This window comes from Pantherophis guttatus, chromosome 2 (genome assembly GCF_059756535.1).
Source record: "Pantherophis guttatus breed Tessera chromosome 2, ASM5975653v1, whole genome shotgun sequence".
Lineage (NCBI taxonomy): Eukaryota > Metazoa > Chordata > Lepidosauria > Squamata > Colubridae > Pantherophis > Pantherophis guttatus.
In genome coordinates, this window is record NC_142064.1 from 54,371,697 (window position 1) to 54,391,382 (window position 19,686).

General features: G+C 37.7%; 1 protein-coding gene across 2 annotated transcripts; it reads right to left on the reverse strand.

The window, feature by feature from the left end:
- Positions 1–1,597: 1,597 nt before the first annotated feature.
- Positions 1,598–18,898, reverse strand: LOX (lysyl oxidase). 2 transcript variants are annotated; one of them, XM_034432831.3, is made up of 7 exons: positions 17,400–18,898; positions 16,139–16,247; positions 13,010–13,147; positions 11,143–11,299; positions 8,030–8,125; positions 7,829–7,944; positions 1,598–4,975 (listed from the first exon to the last, which is right to left on the reverse strand). In XM_034432831.3, exons 1-7 carry the CDS (start codon positions 18,043–18,045, stop codon positions 4,969–4,971), a joined length of 1,269 nt encoding a protein of 422 aa, XP_034288722.2. In that variant the 5' UTR covers positions 18,046–18,898; the 3' UTR covers positions 1,598–4,968. The 2 variants fall into 2 exon arrangements, with proteins under 2 accessions (XP_034288722.2, XP_034288723.2); XM_034432832.3 differs by lacking the exon at positions 1,598–4,975 and having other exon boundaries at positions 7,825–7,944; positions 17,400–18,719.
- Between the last annotated feature and the right edge of the window lie 788 nt (positions 18,899–19,686).

The window sequence follows — 19,686 nt, forward strand, 5'->3', positions numbered from 1 at the left end:
AGCTGAGTGAATGGATGTGATGGCCTGATTAAGCACCATAAACTTTAAAACTAGAGTGTGCTTGACAGAATATTTGTGGAATATTCAGAAAAGGATTCTTCTAAACAGATATAGTTGATATAAAATCATGATAGTGGTAGAATTCCAAATGAAAATTGAAATGGAACATGACAACGGCTAAGTGCTTTTATTTGGCCTTTCAATATTTTGAGAATATAAAAGTATTTGCATTTAAAAATATTACCTCTACTTATCTAGAGTTGATTAAGGAACTGTAGGCTGCAGTTGTTGCTTACATTTTTTGCAGCTACCTATATTTTCCCGAAAATAAGACTGAGTCATATTTTCTTTTGGACCTCAAAATAAGCACTAGGGCTTATTTTTTGGGGGGGGTCTTATTTTTTTTCATATACGAAAGACCCACTTCTACTTGCTTGTGGAGGGGTAGGAGGCCGCGTGGCACACCAGTACCACCATTGCAAGGCAGAGAGAGTGGAGCTGCCCTACACATCCCACAGCAGCTTATTTTAGGGCCTCCGCAGCCAGGCCACCCCTGCTCCGATACCTGCCTTGTCTCGCAGCAGTGGCTCCTTCAGCCCCATATGGCAGGATCCCACGTGGCTCTCAAGGGTCTGGACCGACACCAGTAGGAAAAATGCCACATGCTTGAATACAAACTGGGTTTATTCAGCTGTACTCTGGCACACAGTGAGTTCATTCAGCAGCAAAACAGCAGTTCGTAAAATCTGTTTGAAGCAAGTCTGTTAGATGCAAAGTCAGCACTGGGAGCATCTGCCTCCCAGTGTCCTTAAATAAACGAGCCATGCTTCTTCTCTGCGCTGGTCTCGCCCTGGTGGTTGTCATGGGCTGAAGCTCCAGCCCAGCTGATTGTTGGGCCGGAACAGTTGTTTGGCCACGTTTGTTCCTTGTTTGGCCACATCTCCGCGCCTTGCAGTTGAGCTCCGCTGCAGCCTCTGCCTCTGCTGCACCCGCCAAAGCCATGAGTTCACTCACCATCAGTTCCCCATTATCATCGCTGTCATAGGGTTTTTGTATTCATCCGCCGGTATGTCATCTCCTGCCCGGGTTGCGGATGACGGTACCGCTGCCAGGGTTACCACTCTGGACTTTTCGGGAGTCTTCAGTGGCGTCTTCTTCACCTAGCTTAACCGGGGAGGACCGGCCTGGGGGGGTAGAAGCCGGACATTCAGCCACACGACGGCCTGGCTGGTCGCACTGGAAACATTTCACTGGAGGCCGGGTGATCCCCTCCCGGGTATCAGCCACCTGCCTGGGAGCTGTTCTACTGGCAATGGGTGGTCACTCCCCGATCCTCTGTGGACCCACACCAGCGTCCCCCATGGGCCAGCACTGAACTCTCCTCTGAAACAGCACTCCCACAATTCAGCGTCCAGCTCCTTGCTTGTATCTGAGCTGTAGCTATTTTACCACCATTATGAAGAGTTCTTTTGGGGAACATGGTCTTGTTTTCTATTCCGCATTCTGGAGTCCTGTGTTCTACCCCAAATTCCCAGAATTTAATAATTCCTTATTAAAGATTTAGACTGCATTTTGGTTGAATCTAGAGGAGACCTTGAGCATTTGAAACATTTTTATTTGTCATTTTCACATAAATTTGCAAACAGTACAAGAATATGGAAGTTCTGTGAAGAATACAATGTTAGTGTATGATTAATTATAAATTACTTCATAGAAAGATGTTTAGATTTTAAAGTTTTTGGGAAAATAAGATTTACTTTTTTCAGTTCAAGTTAAATACATAAGCACCTTTGTAATTTGTAGAGTGTGAAAATGTGTTGAAAATCACAGGATAGACCACTTTTAATGAAATGAGTATAAAACCTCAGTTATATCCAGCTTGAAATGATAGGAATGTATAGAAATTTCCATTATTAGTTTGTCATTAAAAAAAAATATTTTAATGTAGTGCATTATGAAGTATTTGGCACAGCAAAGATTTTGTTTTTAGTGAGTCACATAGATGGGTCAACCTCACAATGTGGAACACTCCTGTGACCTTTGCCACATTCAACGTTTCTTCCAGTTGAGTGGCCAAGTTGATAAGAAAAATGATTTAGGGTCAACAAAAATTCTTAAATGACAGCATCCCATCCTTCACAAAATAGCATCCTTTTCTATTCAGGCCTTTTTCTGGATTCTACACAGACCTTCTGTTCACATAATAAATAACAGATACTCTATGTTTAGACATGAAAATATGGTTTTATCATAAGAAAAATGCATCTTATACATTGTGATCCTATATGGCAAAGTTACTCAATTGTCAGGCCAACTATCTTTTACTTTACTAGAGAGAAGATCAGCAACTTTCCTGAGGGAGTGTCCTCTAAGTAGTTACTAGTGTCACAATACCAGTTACAGTTCCTTGCTACAAAAGTCTGGGTTTTTTTAAAAAACGAGTTTAGGTATTCAAGTGGTTGACATAATAGTGCAACATATGTTTATGTATGGTTGAGAATATGATCAGGACTGGCAGTTCAACATCTATCAAAAAGATGAGGCGGCCTTGACAAGTGGATAGGAAGCAGAGGTGGGTTTCAGCAGGTTCTGACCAGTTCTGGAGAACCGATAGTGGAAATTTTGAGTAGTTCAGAGAACGGTACTAAAAATTCTGACTGGTCCCACCCCCATCTATTCTCTGTCTCCGAAGTCCCAGCTGATTGGGAGGAAATGGGGATTTTGCAGTAACCTTCCCCTGGATTGGGGTGGGAATTTATATTTTATTTATTTTTATTATTCATATTTCTATGCCGCCCACTCTCCGAGGATTCTTGGCGGCTTACACCAAAGACACTAAATAGCATATTGCCCCCAACAATCTGGGTCCTCATTTTACCCACCTCGGAAGGATGGAAGGCTGAGTCAACCTTGAGCCGATGAGATTTGATCCGCTGATCTGCTGAACTAGCAGTCAGCTGAAGTAGCTGCAGTACTGCACTCTAACCACTGTGCCAGCTCAGCTCATGGAGCCGAATGGAGATTTTACAGTATCCTTCCCCTGGAGGGGGGTGGGAATGGAGATTTTACAGTATCTTTCCCCTGCCATGCCCACCAAGCCATGCCACACCCACAGAACCAGTAGTAAAAAAAATTTGAAACCCACTACTGATAGGAAGGATCCAGTCCTGTGATTTTGTCCAGACTTGTGGGCATGTTGCTTGAATGATAGAATAAATGCTTAATCTAAATGGATGGAACAAATTATAGTGCTCATTGGATGACGGTAAATTGCTAATTTTTTACAATGCAGTCATAGGTGTTCCAGAGCAGATTTAGGGAAATTTGCTCTAGAATGGAATCTCGTCACAGAAACTGGACAATGAGTTAAAAAACACCCAAATGTTTGGGATTCAAACTATAAAATCTTTCCACAAAAAATTATTTCATATATTCCAAATGTTACATGTCATATAATAGCATGTATATCGCAATTTAAGAATTCTATGTCAAGATGATTCAGTGAACGAGGATTTATACACCCATTTTGAGGAAAAATTTCAATCTCTTTCAATAGTAGTTGAACTACTATTCCTTAGTACAATTAACCGTGGTTCAAATTTGGTTTGCTCTATGTAATATCCTAAGTAGAAATTTGAACTACAACTTTATTTCCAAGATTGTATAATACCTGACTGATGCAGGTACTTACAGGCTTGAGTATATGTTCATATGAGCACATCCGTGCTTTCACGTATATATAAAATAATTCATTTTGATTTTCTAAACAAATATTTTAGAAGAACATTTTCTTATATGTTCATGAGGTACAGAGACAAATCTGGGTAAGGCTCATTTTATGACTTCACCTGAATGGGTTTTTTTTGTTTGTTTGTTTTTTTATGTAGCTAGAAACTGTAGATTTTATAATGGAACACAACATAAAGCATAACATAAAGCTTATGAGCTCAGTCTTTTTTTTTTCTGGTAAAAATATATCATTTTCAATCTGTTATCCAAGTCCAATTCATGGGAAGTGGTTTCTAAACATCTGTAATTCAAAATCTTTCCAACATCTGTAATTGAAACTCTTTCCAGTTGAGGGAAGGTGGGGGGAGAGAAAATGCAAAGCAGACTGCAAGAAGCACTGGAAATAGGCAAATCTGGTGTTTTAATATTCTAAGTAATGTATTAAAATACTGATATACTTTTTGGTTTAAGATTATTTGCCTGCTAATGCTTTAAAAATAGAATCATTTTATATGTAATCGGATTTTAAGCATAAATCTTTCCTTTAAAATGAAGCCTACTTTTGTATCTATTAGACAAAAAAACAAAGCTTTGGTATTTGTGGAAGCTTCATCTTCCCTACCAATTTGTTCCACAACTAGAGTTCCTTCCTATACTTTTCACAATCAGTATTATACGACTGCATATCAAAGAATTATGAAATTACTCTATAATCCCAGAGGATTTGGACACTAGTACCATTGGCTGTTGGTAACAAAAAATATTGCAAAAAGATTTTAGAAGATTTTCATGATACTATGTAGCAATGGGCCTACTGTTATTTAAACATAAATGTTTAAACTCCCATTAGACATGCCTCAACCATCCAATGAAATTGAAAGCAGCTCTTTGGATATCTGCTTATGCTAGCACCCTTTATATTTCTAAGAAGCACTTTCAAATATACTGATTTCCAGTAGTCAATGGAAAAGATATTTATATAAGTAGGTTAACTTCCTTTAGAATTCATTATTCTTTCTATAGAGTACCATTGTCTCACTGGCTTCAAAAGCTGAATAGCTGAATCAAACAAGCATTTCATTTTGAAGAAGTTCTTAATGCTTCAGAGTCAGATTAAAATTCTTTGAATATATTTTCTGGTCCTTCTTCTCATTTTTCAAAAGTGTTTACATCCTATTCAGTTTATAAAATAAATGCATCTCCAAACCTTGGGTATCAGTAAACCAATTTTCTTTCATCCTAATATCTACAGGAAAAAAGACAAGTTTATTATTAGGAACAGAATGCTGCACAGAAAATTACAAATAACAATTTTAAACATGCAATAAATATTTTTATTAGGAATTTTTATTAAATATTAGAATATGGTAAATTTCAATTTAGAAATTCAGTTTGGATGAGATTTGATTGAGTCATCAATTTTTTTTTAATCAAGACAATTCAATTTGAGGATTCAGATGATTCTGATTATATACACATTATTCCAATTAAAACTGATGAGTCAACTCAAAAATTCAAACTGGATTATTAATCTGAACTGGATTTCAGTTAATTTGCCTACCATTGTTAGGTAATTGTCTTTTGCTTAAATTATTTTTATGAACACTGCAGACAGAAGCACTAGACAGATGGTTCACTATCTGCATTGTCACGAATGAAACATCGTTCCTAAAAGCAAGGAGTAGTAATGTAGTAGCATCTTTTAGGAGCCTTTCAGAGCTGCTTTAAAAGCTATCCTTACTCATCTGTACATCTATATAGAGGTAGTCCTCGATTTACAACCACAATTGAGCCCAACATTTCTGTTGCTAAGTAAGACATTAAATGAGTTTTACCCCATTTTACAACCTTGCTTGCCATAGTTGTTAAGTGAATCACTGCAGTTGTTAAGTTAGTATCACAGTTGTTAAGTGAATCTGGCTATGAGTCAGTTGCCAAGCATCTGACATTTGATCGCTTGACCGTGAGGATGCTGCAATGGTTGTCATAAGTCATTTTTTTCAGACGTGTTGTAACTTTGAATGGTCAGTAAGTGAACTGTTGTAAATCGAGGACTACCTGTACATTCTACTAGGACCAACAGCACAGACAGGGACAGCCTTTGAAAGTGAAATGAACCTAAAGAATGCAGCTATTTAAACACTTCTAGGTTTGTGCTAATGTGCTTCACCAAGCATTTTTGAATGCTTTTCCCATACTTAATATCCATTCATGTAAATCTTTGGTAACTAATCTAAGTAGTCTGAGAAGACATTTATTCTTTCCATTTAAAAAAAAACCTGACTCTAAAAGAAGTTTAGAGTCTTTCAAAATAATTTCCAGTGTTTAAACTTTAATTCTGAGATTTCAAAAATGTCAAATTCTGCTAATAGAACTGGTGACATTTAAAGTCATTAACGAGCTGCAGCAAAAAAAGGATGGTCCCTCCATTGGTTCTGTAAACCAACCACTACTTCAAATGGATAGTGATTTTTTTCAATTTGTTATTTGATAAATAGCATGTAGCAGCAATAGTGATAGATGCCAAATGCTAAATTATTGAATGCAAATTAAAGATTAAAGGAAAACAATATGGAAATTGGCTGTAGAGAGATTAAGGCAAACGTTACATTATTATAAATAATTTTAGTTACTGAAAGATTAATACTAAATCTGATATGTACAAATGCCATGTTTAGGCAACTACTTAAATATTCACACAGAAACAATACAAAGTTTTCAGATATAGACATGTTGGAAAATGGAAAATACTCAACTTTCTAACATCTACATGGGTGTTCTCCTGTAAGATCATGTATAATTACATGATTTTGAGTGGAGAAGTCAAAGCGGGTCATAATTGTGACTATGGTCTATATTTTTAATAGATAGCTACTGTTAGGGATTTGTCAATGTGAGCTAGAAATAAAAGCAGCTGTTTGTAAAATTCATGTAGCAGTAGGGAAGTACCGATCCCTTTAAAGGTTCAAAACAGGATTTCTACATTTCACAAACAATCCAATCCAAGTATCATGCTTTGGCAAACAAAATTGAGTCTGGCATTATTCTAGGTTCATTCTAGGCGACTCAATTAAGACAGATTTGGGGGGGGGGAGGAAATGAAAGTTTGGCAATTTCATTTTTATAATGGAATGAATCTAACATGAAACCAAAACAAGTATAAAATACAGGCAGACATAGGCCCAGTTCCAGGTATGTGAAATCATAACAACACTGCCTGGCACTCCAAAGCATGTAGGGGCCCAGAATGCAACACCTATCTGCAACTCTAAAGCAGCCATGCCTTTTCCCAGGATTACATGTATTTCTGCACAGCAGTTGGATGGAAAACATCCAGCTGCTTTAAAAAGTTGCAGACAAGTCCCATGTGCTCTGGAGAACCTTTTTGGAACTGAATCTGAAGTACTACACAGCCCTACTTTGTAGGGATTTGGTTCCATAAATATGGCTTGCAAATGTAGTAACCTTTTAAAACAGCTTTATCTGTTTCCAGGTTCGATCCAAGTCATATCCCTGAAAGCAGATACGTCTCCTGTATAAGTTAACTCTCAATGCTGTACAGCCCCAATACGCCATGCCTTCAAACTCCTTCCTAAAACAACTTCCACCTTTTTGGGGACAATAAATGTTTTACTTTTAAAAATGAGTGTAATTTCCTATCATACCTGAACTTTTGGTGGGGGGTGGGGGGAGGCTTTGACTAGAAAGTTGTTATTCCCAACCTGGCATCCTCCAGATACTAGATGACAATTTCATTTACAAAGTATTTTATAAAGCAATTGGTTAAGGAAGGATAATTTGAACCATAGCTAGCTCAAAAAAAGTAGGCTCCCTGATTGTGTCAAAATTTATATTAAGATTAATGTAGAATTCTACTTAAGAGAATTCTACTAAGAGTAGCCATAGTATGGCAAAGAAAAAGAGTACATAAATCCCTTATAGCAGTATAGCACATAACTTTAATTAAACATTGTGTCTGACAATTTCATTTAAAAAAAGTACTTCATATACTTCCTGTCATTATAATGCACTTCTATCTTCATGCTACATTTTACTAGTACTACTGCAAAATACTAGAGAGAAACAAGAAAGAACTTACGGGGAGATTGTACATCCAGAGGCATATGCATGATGGCCTGTGTAACGGATATCACAACGTACAATGTTGTTGGAATAGTCTGATTCCGGTACCAAGTAACTAGGGTTGACACTAACCTACAAAAGAAATACATGCTATACTTTACAGGTTTCATATAATACTAAATAAGTTTGGGTTTTCTAATTAATGAAATGTGATTACCTTTAAAATGTAATTTCCAGGTTTAACATCTGTAATATCAATCCACTGGCAGTCTATATCAGCATTGTAGGTATCGTAACAACCAGGACTCAGCCCCTAGAAATGTAATGTTGATTTTTTTAAAAACTTGAGAGAATAACCATTTTAAAATACAGTATAAGCATATATTACTTGTAGAATAAAGAAATAGTCACTTTTCTTCTGTAAAGATTATTGGTTTATTTTTGCCATATCTGCAGCCTTCAACAGTCTTCAAATACCAGCAGATTTTTCTTCTTCAAGTATTTTATGTCTAATACTTGAGATACATGGCTGGTCTAAAAGCAAACAGTGACATCCATTGGAATAAGCTAGTAAAACAGATGCTTATGCTGCTATCCTCTAACTGCTATCATGCTTGAATACCCTGAATGGATAGCTCCATTTAAGCTACATATATAGTCTTCACAATTTCCGATATACAAGGTCCATCCCTTTCTCTACCATGAAATTATTCTAAGTGATATCTTGACTGTTTCTAGGGAAAGTATAATGTTTAGTCACAGACTTTGTGTCACTTGGCAAGAACAGTCTTGGCTACGGAAAGGAAGGTCATGGGTATATAGAATGCTGGCAGCTGAATATGTTTTTTAGATTTGGAATCAGACTGCAGTCTTCAGTAATTGCTGAGGAAAATGCTTCATAAAATGAAGCTATTAAAATGATCATGTTAAAATGAGATGGAGATAAATTCTTTAAAAAATTCAGAATATGATACTATAAGGCTTGATATAGTTGGTTACTTATTTGTAATTGTGAGATACATGCTGTAGAGACTAATTATTGCCGGCTGCATCAGACATAATATGCTTGTAAGTGGTGTCAATCAAAATATAGTCAAGAACATTGTTGAAATTTATTATGATGCAATACAGTTCTATCAGCTATGAGAAAACTGAAGTAATGCTGCTGAAAAATGTATAGAGGAACAGGAGGATATGTTTATAGCAAGTCAAAATAAAAGAGAGAATGTTAGTAATTTTCACCTGAACAGGACCCTAACACAAGAAATCTGAATCAAGATTTCATCTATGGTCTATTACCTTCACTATTAATGCTATTACTTTTAAATTTTAGGTAATATTGAAGCATAATTATTAGATTTTTGCAAACATAGATCTAGTTTGATGTAGATTATATAAAAATATGGTCTTTGCTGTTTCTTTCATTCAGCCCTTTACAGTTTTCTTGGCAAGATTTTGGAAGTGGTTTGCCATTGCTTACTTCTTAGGACTAAGATTAAGTGACTGGCCCAAGGTCAGTTTGTGACTGGCTTTGTGCCTAAGGTAAAACTAGAATTTATTGTCTCCTGGTTTCTACCTTAATACCTTCATCACTACACCAAACTGGTCCTGTAATACTTATTTGTAGTACATTATATATTATTATTTGATTATTTAAATTAATATTTAATAAAAATACTGTTCATGAAACACTGCTAGATAGTATTATATACTGTAAGTAAATAATTCATAATACTAAGGGCAGAAAGATCCAAGCCTAAGCTGATGATAATGTTGATATTTCCTTTAAGCCAATGCACCAAGAGAATTGAGCAAACTATTACAAACTCGAAGTTGATATTAGCAAATCTACTCATTAAAATTAAAGCAACTCTTAACAGCTGCAGGTTTTTTTTCAGGCTTATGTGGAAGTTTCAAAAAATGGAGCTGCTTAAACAAATCGCAAAAACAAAGAAAGCTGCTCTTGTGCAGAGTACAATGCACTTCTTTCACATCATTTTCAAAATATGAACAACCCATCATCAACTATCTCTGTCTACCAGCTAAGTCAGTATTTCTCAATTTCAGCAACTTTAATGCTGGCTGGGGAATTCTGGGAGTTGAAGTTCACCCATCTTAAGTTGCCGAGGTTGAAACACACTCAGCTAAGTAATTCTCTGTACCAAGCTTTAAAATGCAATAAATCTTTGAAAGGGATCTAGTTACTGATATATGTCAATATTAAATTGAAAATGAAAATTGTTTAAGGAAAGACAAATTGATAAACTTGAACATGATTATACTCAATTTAATCTGATGGTTAATCAATGAAAATTAATAGCATTCTGGAAATGAAATTTACTTAAAGAAAACTTCAAGAAACACTTACCTTGATTTGCATTACATATTTCAAGTGAGTAAAACAATTCATTTACAAACTCTTGCTATTTACTAAAGGACAGCTATATTCCAAAAGGCAATAGGATAATCAAGATTAGGTTCAAAATTATGCAGTCCTATGATTTTTATTTTCATTCTTTATTTGGAGGGAAGATTATCAGGAACTGTTGCCCATTTTTAAGAAAACTTAAACTTAAGATCCCCAGAGCAACTCTTCATAGATATAATTCTTTGTACTATTCTATTAAGGATACTGGTAGTCCTTGACTTACTGTATTACTGTAATTAAGCCTAGAATGATGGTTGTAAATTATTGTAGTCATAAATTGGGGCACTCATATGACTGGAAGTAATTTTCCAGCCTTTTTTGTGGACTTTGTTCAGCAAATACAGTGGTCATTAAGCAAATGTAGCTGGTAGCCAATTATTCATTCATCTTAATAGCAGATTTTTGCCGGAAACCGCAAATAATGTCAGAAACCAGCAAACAATGTTGCGAATCCCAGTCATGTGATTGCAGAATGTTGTGGCCAATCATAATGCTGACCCACCCAACATATACTCATGTGACCCTGGGGGCAGCAGCATTTATGACAGCCAGAGTGATTTACAGCCCATCAAGCACAAATTTCTTGGCTGTCATAATTTCAGTTATATAACAACTTGTCATAAAGTGAGGACTATCTTTATTTTACACTAATTCATTCTACCTGGCAATAGATTAGAAAGATGTTACTCACCATTCCTAAAGAAATTTAAACATCAGTTGTCATTCATTTTATTCCTAACTATTTTCTGGTAGATTAAGCACTTTAAAACTAAATCAAAAGATGTGAAACTGTTCATGATATACTTCTTTGTAATGCAAAGTTTCATAGTTTGTAGAAATTGATAGCTGATATTAATCTAAATTCTGTCTAAAGAATAGCAGTATTAATAATTATACATTACCTGTGTATGGGCTGTACATGCAAATCGCCTATAGTATCCATAGTCACAAGAAGTGTCTTCAAGACAAAAACTTGCTTTGTGTCCTTCAGCTACTCTACTGTGTGAGCTTGCTTCAAGTAAGTCATAATGACTGAATTCATCCATGCTATGGTAATGTCTGTTAATAAATTAACAAACAATATTACTTTAACTTATTGCACCAGGAATCAACATCTTAATAATAATTTGGGTCAACAAGGCAATAGTCAAAATAATATTTTCCCAAATTTTAAATATTGCAGTATTCAGTTCTATTAGGCAAATACTTTGAAGTCCAGTGATACTACTGTCTACATATTATAATTCCAATGATTATAATAAAATATAGCCTTTAAGAATGTTGTTATATGTTGTTTGTTTAAACAATAGGCAACTGCTATTTTCAAATTTCCTATTAGATTACGTAAGGAGCTAAATATGGAAAGTAGATTCATTTATTTTATTTATTTATTGGTTCGATTTATATGCCGCCCTTCTCCGGAGACTCAGGGCGACTTACAATGCGTTAAGCAATAGCCTTCATACTTTTGTATATACCTGCTTAGTAGGGCTTTCGGCGCTATTAGCCGAAAGCCCTACTAAGGCTTTCACTATTAGTCTATATGCACTATTAGTCTTGTTTTAACAATATTATCTGACTAAAATTATTTGTGTTACTCTCATAAATTTAAGATCCTTCTCTTTATGAAATGTTTCCTTTTTTTAAATGGATCTAGTAAAATATGCAAAATAAATTAAAATTAAGGTCTCAGGTCATCTTCTAGTTCTACATATATGCAGATAGGTTTGTTTGTTTGTTTGCATATTGCAGTTCTATTGTCATTTTATAGACTAGGGGAAGTGTGTCCACCATTTTCTATTAACAATATTATTGCTGTTTATGGCCATTGCATTAAGCTGCAAAAATCTGGTTAGCAATATATATTTTACTGGCCTCTAATTGTCACCTGGATTTTGGCAGCCCGGCTATGGTGGCCCAAATCTCAGACTTCCTTAACCAGATTATCTCCTAGGCATTTTGGAATTGCAGATCCTAGAAATCCGAGGCCACATATTTTCTCCTTACTCTGGCTGCAAATTCTTACTAGTTCTGATGTATCTAAAAAGCATCCAGTTTGAGAACCCTGAGATATTGAATAGAAAAAGAAATCACACACACTTCAAAATGAATTTCACCTTTATGATCTAAAATTATAAAGACAGCCAACAGGTAAGGATCAAAAGTTATATTCCGATTTTTGCTAGTGTTTTCATAATAAAAAATAACGTTAACCATTATCTTTGCAGTATTTTTACATGTAGATAATTCATATTTACACAGAAGGAAAAGGACTCCACATTAGATACCTTTACCCAGTAATGCCTCCATTACAATATTTAAATGTAATTTATCCTTTCTTGTCAATTAAATTTGATTGGTATTAATGTTTATACAAACAAATTAAGATGATTGGTGCCATGCACTTATTTTTAGTATTCTAGTATTACCGTGTTTACACTCAAATTAGACACTATTTTATATATTAAACTCAGCAATTCATTTTGATATCTAAAATACTCCTTTATTGAGCTATAAATCAAAGGAAAATGGTTATTCAGAGAAGATTCCAGCCTATTGACAATTTCTTCAGGAATTTCCTGAATTTACACAGTGCAACCCAGGAAAAGACAAAAGAAGCTGCCCAACAAATGTGATACACAGGCTCATGTTTGCTGCACGTTATCTTAATGTTTTCCACACAACAGCAACAAGAAGAGTGGAACAGACAAAAACAGTAAATAACAAAGGAACATAATTTAAAAGTGCCACATTGAACACTTCACTCACTGATGACAGCTGTGCCATTCCCATGAGTATCGTGGTCGGCTTGGTAAGAAATCTGATGTACCTTGATTTTTCACTCTCTGTGGAAATCTCAGAAGTACTCGGTTATCATAGTCTCTAACATCTGATCTGTAAGCTGAGCTGCAAGAATATGCATATGAAGAGAGTGAAATAGTTTAACAAGTAGATCTTAATTTAAAATGTCATATTTATATTGTGTAATTGAATAATTCCTCTTGGAATTTATCAGGCTTAATGCAGCTTTCATCAGTGAAAACAACGGGGAGTTAAGTTAATCAGGACTAACATAAATTGCAATGGTCCACCTTAAGCATGACTAACAAGGATTCAACCCAGTGAAAATCCACTCTTTTTAAGATTCTAAAGCTGCTAAACAATTTTTATGGAATGTCTACATTAGAAAAATATTGTGCAATATAATTGATGTTTCTCATTCTTTCTTGATAAGAGACATGGATATTTTTTTAGTTGAATCACTTTCATTTACAGGAAACGTGGAACTGCCCTCAGCAGTATAACAATCTCTTCGATATCAGTATTCATAACTTCAAAATAAAGTTAAGACCATAAAATATTTCCATTTTTATTTAAGTCTACATAAAATACAGCCAAACGCTATTGGTAGCCAGATTCTTTTGAACACTTTTTTCTAATTAATATTCTTCCTTTGAATAAAGTCACTGAGCAACTCAGGTTTCCTGTTTCTTTCAGAATTTATGGAATTAAGAACTAAGGAGAAATTTCCTGACAGTTAGAACAATTAATCAGTGGAACGACTTGTCTCCGATTGCTCCAGTACTGAAGGTTTTTAAGAGACTAGGCAACCAGTCCAATTTTTCTAGATTTGTTTCTTCCTATTATTTCTGTTGTTGACCGCCCCCTTGATTCTTCACTTTTTTCTTCCCCATCAATTTCAGCAGAATTCATTTGTTTTATCAATAATTTTTCTGATTAAAAGAAAAACTGAACAGAAAAATATAGCTGGAATCGTATGATATTCCTAGTTTCATCTGCAGTTTAATTCCATTTCCATTAAAAAGAAAATCCATATAGATTTACAACTATAACCAAGAAAAAGTACCTGCCTCAAGCATATTAATGAAATCTAGACTAACATTGCTTTGAATCAGTTTGAGTTATAAAAATCCATTTGAAACTTAGCTCTAAATGTTATTGGGCATTTTTTTACAATTGCTATGGTCAAACAAATCAAATATGTGTAGGTTGTCAGAGCTCTGTTCATAAATTAGATTGCAACATCTCTACTGGAACCAAGTCTCATTCAGTTCAATTGGGCTTAATTTCAAATATCTCATCTGTCTGTTTATTATTAAGCCAAGGATTTGCCAAGGATTCAAAAGCAGTGCTTCACAAATTAAAGCTTTTTAGCATTTAAGCAGTGACAACCTTTCAAACCTTGATGTCTCCTTTGGAAACTGTCCTTGGTGTTTCACATGTGTGCCTAGAAACTGTAGCTGTCTACAGACACATTACCTTTGCTATAGACGTCGTGTATCCATGCAGATTAATGGGCAAACAACTAGATACAGCTCTCAAACTAGCAGTACAAACCTTGTATAGGGCCCAGCTACTTTTAAGTTTCGGAGAGAGGTGCTTTGCAGGATTCAATCTACGTTGGCCACTGGGACCGAACACTTATTCTTCCAAGTTTTTGGGCTCCTGCTGGAGCCTGTCATCAAGGTGGTACTTTCTCTCCAGAATATGTGCACTGCGGTATCCTATGCATTGTATTTATATAGTTCCTGATTATGTGTAGCTTTTACCTAATTGGGGTGTTTATGTCTGGCTATTAAATCATTTTTGTTTCTTTGTGCCACTGCACTCTCGGCTCCTATGTACCTGATAGACTGGTGGTAGATCAGCACTTCTATTGACTGACAAGGGGCCCGTTTCTCAGGCTTCAATCATTTCTCTGGCTATTTTTGTCCCTGCTCACCCAATAATCATAGTACCTGCAAAATTGAATGTTCATTGTTCATTGCGATGTGAGGCTACCAACGAGACCTGAACTCATTGATAGCCTCACACTGCAGTGAGCAAGGACATGCATTTAATTTCCCAGCTAATATGAATATTGGGTGAACAGGGACAAAAATAGCCAGTGAAACGATTGAAGCCTGGGAAGTCAATAGTCCCTTGTCAACTTGGAAGAGTAAGTCGGTCCTGGTGACCGACTTAGATTGGATCCTGCAACATTATCCTGGGACACATATATTTACCTTCATTCCTAAGAGATGCTTTGGTTTGAAGGATTTCTGAGAGCTTTGCTGACTCCTACTATCATGTATTATCATAGCTTTATCCTAATGCATGTTTATGAAAGCCCCACTGCATTTAATGTAACTTACTTCCACATGTACGCATTCGATTACAGTTTCATTATGAAATGAACTGCACTGATTGTGATTTGATATCTGATTATCAATTAATCTAGATGCTGAAATGCAATGAGTTAAAAATAGAGTAGGGAGATAGCTGAGAAATAACTGCACATTACAATAATCAAACAGCAATTTAAAAATTACTTTCTTCTGTTGTGTACAAAGCAATGTGCTCAATAAAGGCTTTCTTTTCAAAAATTAATAAAGCTCTGGGTTAATGAAAAACAGATCCTGGTAAGAAAATAATTCCTAAACAATCAAAGCATGGAAACCTTATGTAGCTTGGTCATCAAGCTTTCAGCAGACATTAATAAAAACAGTATGTTTTATGAATTGGAATAGTAAAGGAATTTTCTCCACTGCTTAAATTCTACTGAAATCATGTCTATTTCCCTCTTGTTAAGTTACCAGTGCAATTCAAAATCTTTGATAATGTATCCTGGGCACAAAACAATAATGTTCAAACAATATGTGCCTCAAAAAGTTAATTCTTTTATAAACCTGTATTCTATAGTTTGGCCTTCTTCAATCTAGTGTTCTCCAAATATGTAAAGGTTACTAGAATTCCCAGTCAACATGGGGAAAGATTGAGATACTGGGAGTTGTACTCCCCCAAAATCTTTAGGGAAAGACTGAAACTTATTCAATAATCTTTCTATTCAACAGGTATTTTATGAGTATATGAAATCAAAGTCATCCCTGTACTTACCTAGCTAGACAATTCTCTTCAGCAGCACACCTCAGGTTGTACATAGACGTCTTTTGGACATAAGTGGCTGCTTGAATGTAATAAGGATCTGGCACTAAATCTGGCAACCCTGCAGTGCATCAAATCACACACAAATATACAGAAAATAGATCAGGCCCAGAAAACATCTACAAATTTTACTCTTGAAAAAAGCAGCCAAAGTTGCAGTTTCTAGTCATAGTGTGACAAATGGGAACCCTATACTGTACACAGTCATTTAGTAAGACCACAAATCACTTTTCAGAAGATCAAAAGAAACATTAAAATACAATGTGTCTTCCAGATTGGAACTATTTATACCACATGATCCTGTAAAATAGTTTTCTTATGTATCTTAAAGGCATTTTCCTCATAAGGCCACCAGCTGAGGAAAACAATAAGTTTGCCAGATACCAGAACTGTGTCTAGAACAATAAATTATGCTTGTTGTCTTAAGGCAACAATAGATATTCTCAAAAAGGCTGTGAACATCCATTAAGTAGGCTATATTAAATTACAACCAAACATGAGCCTCAAAATGAAGCCAACAACAGCCTATCTTGAATTTGAGTGTTATCTAGGAGACCTACATTTCTACTTTTCAAGTTTGGTTCAGTCCCAGTGCTGAACCTAACAGCACTTGAAATAATACAAGTAACCTTGACCAGCATACCTACAAAGCTTTCTCCTTGCCATGTTATAGTCACATCTAAAGTCAAGGGCAAGCTGATGAAGTTCTAATAAACTTATATGCAAAAGGGACTGGAATCCATCTAAGAAAATGAACCATTAACACTCCCCCCTCCTTATAAATTCCACTTCCTAATGGTTGCTGTTCTATTAGAATGAGGGTCCTCTCTCCTCGTAGCTCCCAGCATCGTGGTGTTTTGCATTACTTTAACTCTCAACATCTTATTTTTTAGCGCAAGATCCCGACCGACTACCGGGCGAGGGGGAGACTTGGGACCAGATGGTGATCAGCGGATGTGGGGCTGGCCGAGGTGAAATCCCGCAGGCTGCCGAGAAGGGAGGGACTTGCCACGCGGCTGGGTTGGATCTGGGGGTGGGGGGGGGGAGCTCGCTTTTTGGAGGGACACCGTTACAGACTCAAACGACTAATTCGGTATCTGCGGGCAGATATTTAAAAACTTCCTTAGAATAGACGTGCAATTCTTCACCTCGTTCCTTTTAAGCAAGCCTGCCCCGCCGCCTGGGTGTGACTGCTTGAAATGCGCGCCCTTACCGTATTGAAAATAGCCGGTGCCGTACCCCGGCCGGTAGCGGCCTCTCTGTCGGGGCTGCTCATAGGTATCATGGTAGTTATAATAAGGGTTGTCGTCCGTGTACTTGTACGGGTTGTACGGGTCGTCCCCCACCATGACGTCTCCGCGGGGCGGCTGCCGGAGATTGCTTAGAGTAAAGCCAGTCTCATTGCCCGTCCTGGCGGGGGCGCGCTCCGCGGGGCTCCCTTGTGCTCTGTCTCGGCCCCCGTCCGTGCCATTTCTGTCGGACGGTTGCTCGTAGCCGGCTTGGAACCAGTACTGCGCCTCCGGTTTTCGGGTGGCAGTGGCGCCTCTGCCTGCGGCGCTTCCCGGCGCCCTGCGAGGAGAAGTGTCGTTGCCCCTGAGGAGCAAAACGTGGCCGCCTTGCGCGGGCTCCTGGCTGACCCTACGGCGCGCGGGTTGATACTGGGAGCCGACGCTGAGGAGGCTGTACACCTGCCCGTTGTTCTCCCATTGAATCCGCTGCCTCCAGACGGCGGGAGGAGGGGGCGGCGGATTCCTCGGTGGCATCCCGTCCGCCGGCAGCCACAGCAGGCAACTCCAATAGAAACACGCTTGCAGCTGGGCAAGGCCCAGGAGAAGCGGAGTCCGGGAATGGAGGCGCATGGCGACGGCGTGGGTCTCTCACAAGCGAGCGGGAACTCCACTCGACGACACTGCAGGACTAGGGAAGGGGAGCGCGCTCCAAGGTCCCTCCCAACACTCTTATTCTGTTAGGTCAAAAGGAGCAGTTGGCGGCTTTCCTCTTCTCCTTTCCCAGCTGCAGACCTCCGACTTATTTTGCGCAAAGCGAGCGAGCCCACCTCGTTCTCTTTCTTTTCCTCCCAGTGCTTTCTTTTGCAGCGAGATGGGATTGGGGAGGAGGAGCAGCCTTCGCCTCGTCCTCGCTTTCGCTGAAGTCTGGAATGAAGCAGTGGGAGAGAGGGAGAGAATTGGAGGAAGGGCGGAAAGGGGGAGGAGATGAGGGATTTCAAAGTTTCTGGCACATTTGCAAAGTTACACAAGCCCATTCTGGCAGACGGATTCTCTTATTTGTTCACGTAATGCCATTGGAAACGTGCAAGCCCGGTCGTTCCTCTTCCTCTCTGGTTTTCCATCTTTTTTTCCAGCCTTATTTATCCCGGTCGGGAGAAACCCAAAGAAGACAAACAGCATCCGAGCGCCACTCTGGGTATTTAGGAGTCTCTTTCTGCAATCGGCACGCTTCTCGCCGTCTAGGGTTAACAATATGCAGGCATTTCACTTTCCTCAGACAATTTGGTCTGCCAGGAGGTGGGGCGCTGCCAAAATATGCAGAGAGAAAAATGCTATTAGATCACCACCACAACTTGAGAGGCCAGAAAGCAAAGTCAGAGAGTGAAGAAACATGTTTTCAGGGAAATATTTTCGCCGAAGTCATCTCCCACTGTTGGACCTCTGGTGAGAAAACTTGGTGGTGGCAGGATGAAAAAACAACTGCACATTCTCCTGCAATGCCCTTGCATTATGGCCCAAAATCCTCCTCAAATAAAATTGTGCATACCAACTTTTGTTTTTCCCTGGGTGAGTCACAAAAGAAGTTCGTGACAGATGTGAAGACATGAATTTTGCAAAGAGGTGTAAGTCAAAGTGTGTTTCCCATGGAACTGACCGTACAGCACATCAGAAATATTGCTGGGGTGGGTAGGAGAAATCATCAGTTTCAAACAGTTTCCACTTCTTTGGACCACCTCCAAGCAGAATCATGAACCTGTTTTTCTCAGAATAATTTATAGATGCTCTTTGAATCCAACTAACATATAACTTCTATTATTAACAGTTTTTATATCAAGAGTAACTCCATTTTGCTGGAATTCAGTCTGAGTTTGTTTAGACTGTCTAGACTCACACAACTTGCAGGTACTAGATCAAGATTTCCACCACATCATCTAGTCAACCTGAGATGGATATATATTACTGGCTTTCATCAATATAGAAAAAATAACTTATCCTAAGAGAGTGATGATCTCTTCCTGTGAATTTATAGATAAAGAAAAAGAATAGTGAAAAGGGCCAAATGATGAAGGCCTCAGCTTCCCTTCCTACACCAATGAAGAATAGAATCTCTCCAGAAGCAAGAAAGCTTCTGTAGAATAGTGACCAAGATGCCCAATCTTTGCAGATGGTCAAAAAGGACACCATGGTCAATGATTTTGAGTGCTGCTAAGAATCTCTAGTTTCTTGGGCGTTGAGGGGGACCACATGAGTCCTGCCACAGATCATCCACAA

Coding starts and splice junctions, on each gene's coding strand:
- LOX (XM_034432831.3), bottom strand. CDS start 18,045: ATGCGCCTCCATTCCCGGACTCCGCTTCTCCTGGGCCTTGCCCAGCTG. Junction 11,300..13,009: donor GAATGGCACAGCTGTCATCA/GTGAGTGAAGTG, acceptor ATTTATTAACAG/ACATTACCATAGCATGGATG. Junction 7,945..8,029: donor CTGGAAATTACATTTTAAAG/GTAATCACATTT, acceptor TTTCTTTTGTAG/GTTAGTGTCAACCCTAGTTA.